The sequence below is a fragment of the Sitodiplosis mosellana genome, unplaced genomic scaffold (genome assembly GCF_009176505.1).
Source record: "Sitodiplosis mosellana isolate CC-2019 unplaced genomic scaffold, AAFC_SMos_1.0 Smas_scaffold_1, whole genome shotgun sequence".
Lineage (NCBI taxonomy): Eukaryota > Metazoa > Arthropoda > Insecta > Diptera > Cecidomyiidae > Sitodiplosis > Sitodiplosis mosellana.
The window spans coordinates 214,744-219,746 of NW_022595244.1; the positions used below are offsets into that span (position 1 = coordinate 214,744).

Genomic DNA, 5,003 nt, shown 5'->3' on the forward strand with positions numbered 1-5,003 from the left:
AGAGAGAGAGAGAGAGAGAGAGAGAGAGAGAGAGAGAGAAAGCGGTTTCTGACAGAATTTGAAGAAAATAGTGAAGAGAAAAACTAAAACGAACCGAGAAATTTGTTTTTCAACGCCCGAACTCTTGTATTAACTGTATACTGAATCAGTTTGACCAAGTGACCATATAAAATAGCATGAAAAAGTGTACACGAGAAAAGAGTAACTGCAAATTAAATCACGGCCAAATAAGAAATGAAATTGGAAAAGCACAAAAATCTCCGGAACGTTTCACAAAAAATACCACATTCACTTGCTGCATTCGTTTTCTGCTCGACTTAAGCGTACGAGCGTGGTTTTATTCATCGGTTCTTGTGGTATGACATAAATGATTTGAACATTTTACATGTTTCGGCTTCCTGTTACACGACAACATGTTGAAAAATATTTTCTCTGCAAATATTATGCTTCAGCATGCTTTCTCATCCATGGATGAATGCAAGTAAAAAGTAAAATGAATTTAATTTGGTCAACATTTGGCTAACCAAATTTCACTTCTTTGATAAAAATGAACTCACAGCTGTTCGTTTTTATTTTCTTTGAAAACAGAATTGATGAAACATTTTATTAGCAGTCATAGTCTGGAAGAAATGATTCGGTGCTGTTTTTCAGAACAAGTCTGAAGAAGTCTGTGTTAAAAATGTTTTTTTTTTGTTTTTGGTTAATTTGCATAGATGCCTTCCGTTTCGACGCAAAACGAATATAAATTCAAGAATATTCGAGATATTGAAAATGTTCAATCCTTTTTGTTGTGTGCACAGTTGAATAGGTGTTGTGAGATACGGCAGGAAAACAGAAAAAAGAAAGAAATTTTCCTAAACACTTGATAATATGTTAACATAGTGCCGTTCACGACCTTGGAACATCATTACAATACTTCACCGAGTGTGCTTGTGCACCGCATCGATTTCACCGGCTTCACTTTGACAAAGTCAACCAGTGTACCCATAACCTTTTTGATGGCATGCGAATGTAAGCGTGAAAAAGAGCATTAAATGGGCTGTTGTATTGTTGTACGTGTATCGAATCAATAAACATGTGTTTACCAAAGCGAACGGGGTTTTCGCATCATTGCCAAAACTCACAACAAAATTGTCTCCATCGTTCGTACTTTGACTGCAACCCATCGAAATTCGACGTGATCTGTGAACTGGAATATTCGACAGTAATGGGACCATCTTTGTACGGCCTCACACTTTTATCAAATGACAAAATCGACGCGACAATATTTGCTGAAATGGCAAGGTGAAATTCCTGTAAGCCAAAAGCATCGGGCGAAAGAAGAAAAAACTGGCTCGTGATTACGATGATGACAACAAGTAAACATGAAGTAATGAACGAACAATTCATGAATATGTGTGTATGTGTGGAAAATACCTACCTCGTTGCAATGTCGGTAGAATTCGGTAAAAAATGAATACAACGTGAACGGAGGAAAAGGAGGAAAAATTCGATTTCTCTTTTACGTGAATATGCGACGATAATAATCAAAGCGTACGATAAAATATGGATTCGTACGTTGATCAGCAACAGCCTCTTCCGAATAACCAAATATTTCTATTTTCCATTTTATTTTCTCTCTCTCGCTCGCCTGATTTGAATCATTTTGAAAAATGGCCACGTCAAAATCACATACCGATTTCGATTTGCACCATTCCGGCACAAAAAACACTTCGAATGGTTCCGTCATAATTCAATAGTTTCTTTCCCACCTTAGTTTTGTTCGGCATACCTGCAAGTAAGTTATGTGCATGGGTGTGTGTTTTTTTCTCTCTATCGCTTCAAACTGATTCACAACACATTCACGTATGGACTTTATTGATGAATCGAAAAAGCATACGAGATTATGTGCGAACGATATTTTTCGCATTGTACCACTTCTTTTTGCAAGGTGTGAAACGGATAAATACCATCATCGCAATGTGGGTAAATTGAATTATATGCGCTCGAATTCAGAAGAATCGATTTGACCCATTGTCCGATTGAGCCTTTTGGAATATAAACTGATGTCGGCAAACATTCATCCTCGTATGGCTTTATCAGTTCCGTATTCATACGAAACTTATTTGGATCAGTTGATGATTCGTATGTGAAGATAAAAATAACGGAAAATATTGATTCGTCCTGCAAAATATCCTAGAAAAATGTTTTCAAGCGAGACACAGTCTATTTTAGTTTCTTGAAAGCATTTTGTTATGGAATTTTGAGAAATCCAGTTGAGCGTTCGAAAAATAAATTGCATCATCAAGAAAATGTTTTGAAAATGGTCTCGTTTTATGACATACAGAGACAATTTTCGACAATCACAACATTTGAATTGGTCTCAATTTACTCTCTTGTCTTCAATTATGCAATAGGGGACATTGTCTCTAGTTTTTTTGGTCAGCATTTCAATGTTCTCAATCGAAAATTCATTACAGTTTTCATCCTCGTAAACAAGTGACCTATTGGTCCTAAACCTGTATGGCTGCCCATCAATTAAATTCCATTTAATTTCGTTTGTCACATTTTCAATTCGTTCCTTTCGTTGCGTTCTATTCGATTCTTTTTCTTTCCGGCAAGTGTCAAGACGGATTTAATGGAAAATGGTGCTAATTCAACGTTATTCATTGCCAAAGTGAGAAAAACGGATACCGGCAACTATACGTGCTCAATTGGACCGAACGATTTTCACACAATAAATGTTCAAGTGTTGAATGGTAATTATTGTCACAATCAATTATCGGTTTTCACTTTTTTGTTTCATATTTTGAGCATTTCGAATTTATTTTTAATGCTAAATTTTTTATTATTTGCTTCTATTTCAGGTGAAAGTCTCGCCGAATTGTATCACGTGAGTGCGGTTCCATCACAATTTGAACTCACACCACACAATTGGATTACAATGTTCATTTCCACAATAATAGTTTTAAGTCGTTACATTCAAACCTTCGAGGGTAATAATATCGTTTACAAAGTCAGTTTAGAATATCTGAAAAAGTGTTCGTCGTAACAATTTAAGCCAACTTTGATCCGCTACACTTGGAATTAGTTAATTGAATTTTGTTACTTTTAATAGTTTAGGTTGTGTTAAGATAAATAAAAAGAAATGCTTCAATATCAAAAAAGTTGAACTTTCATTCAAGGGCTAAGCTTCAGTTTCATTTCTCTTATCTTTGTATTACACTTATCTCTCTTATTGGTCATTACATAGATTTTGATTCACGGCAAAACACCATATCAATGCAACAAAACACCGTATCAAGTTGATATTATCAACCATTATGACAAACGGTTATGAAAGAAGAAAAAAATCCGTTGAATTGGTTGTTGATCCAAAATCTTGTCGCAAAATAAAGTACGAGCTTTCGACAGTTAAGTATCCTTGAGTAAAAGTGGATAGCTTTTGCAATGGCAACCCAACACCGCTGTCATCCAGCTGTCACCCCTTCATTTGAAACTTCAAAAGGGGAAGTTTGTAAACAAATCGTTAATTGTTAGACGCTGAAAATGATGATGATATCGTAATTACTATCCACACTAAGCCATTCGGTTAGATGGCTGATCAATGTATGAAAATTCTGAACAAAAATAACATTAACGTACACCACAGGCCATAAGTTTGGATACCCCTATGAAACGTTTGTTTCTACGTTTTTTGAACATTTTCACTTAAAATTTAGTATCGGATATGAAAACATATCGAAATTCTGACCGAATGGATGATTTGGAAGATAACATTTGGCCGGCCTATGGCCATCTTTTGGCCTTTGAGCTGTGGGAGCCAAAATCGAAGTCTTAAACGGGCCATCGGATTAAAGAGTTATATACGCCATTGGAAAGGTCTTTAAAAGTAGATGTGATTTGTGGTATTAAACATCAAAATCTGCCGGCGTTTGGCCAAGATATGGCCGTTTGTAATTTTTGGCCGAAATCTTCAATCAGCCATATCTTGGCCAAAAGCTGGCCGATTTTGATGTTTAATACCAAAAATGATACGTATTCTCCGAGACCTTTCCAACGACGTATAGCATGTTGAAATTGGACAAGCGGTTTGAAATTTAAAAAATTTGGGCCAAATTCATTCATAGGGGTATCCAAACTTATGGCCTGTGGTGTATGTATATCATGTACGTGTTTTTCAAGTAATTTTTGATGTGGTATTTTCGTCAGCGCTAATATTTCATCTGGATGTGGTAATAATGATGTCAATAATTCTAGCTATATACGGTTATAAGTGTACTTGTCTAATATTTTAACGATGCAATTTTCAGGCGGCCGAAAATTCTAGTCTTTCATTTGGACAAATTTTCTTTGGTTAAATTAATGGCTTCGCAAATCTGTTTGTATACTGTTATATTGGTTACAAAGCGAGTGATTACTATACTAGCGTAGGTGATGTTTTGTATCAATCAACTGGAATAAGCTACCGATAAAGTATCGTAAAGTTTTCATGTTGATGATACAAGATGTCCAAAGACCTATGAACTATCATGGCTTCAAAATGATTAAAATTGGTTTGGGAACATTTGCAGCAGTAAGTCTGGGCATATTCCACATGAGGAATCTTCTAATTTCGTTTTCTCTTCTTTTCAGATTTTGAAAGATGTTTTCCAGTATTATATGGTAATGAAAACTTTGACAGAAAAATAATGAACTTTATTAAATTCATCGGATGCTGTGAGTTTGGTGCCCGACGAGAAATTTGCGGTAAAATAGGTGTACGCCGACACTCCGTCGCATATCAGTTCTAGAGTGCGGATACTCGCAATGCGAATAGAAATCCACAATAAAAGTTACTGCAAAATGTTATCGCTGAATTACAGATTTACGGGCAATAACATATTATTAACTATACTTAATAACATAATAATAACGGCGGTATATTTGGTCCAACATAACATAATAATAACGGCCAATATGTTTATTAACATATCGACATATTATCTTAATAACGACCAAAAAAATCGCAAAAAAAAGTTTCA

General features: G+C 35.3%; 1 protein-coding gene across 1 annotated transcript in view; it reads left to right on the forward strand.

Moving 5' to 3' along the window:
* LOC129566190 (uncharacterized) overlaps positions 1 to 3,128 on the forward strand; it is a 47,519-nt gene extending 44,391 nt beyond the window's left edge. The window contains exons 7-8 of the mRNA XM_055441903.1: positions 2,602 to 2,738; positions 2,847 to 3,128. Coding sequence (XP_055297878.1) covers positions 2,602 to 2,738; positions 2,847 to 3,031 — 322 coding nt within the window. The 3' untranslated portion in view covers positions 3,032 to 3,128. The remainder of the gene's footprint in view (positions 1 to 2,601; positions 2,739 to 2,846) is intronic.
* Positions 3,129 to 5,003: the final 1,875 nt, after the last annotated feature.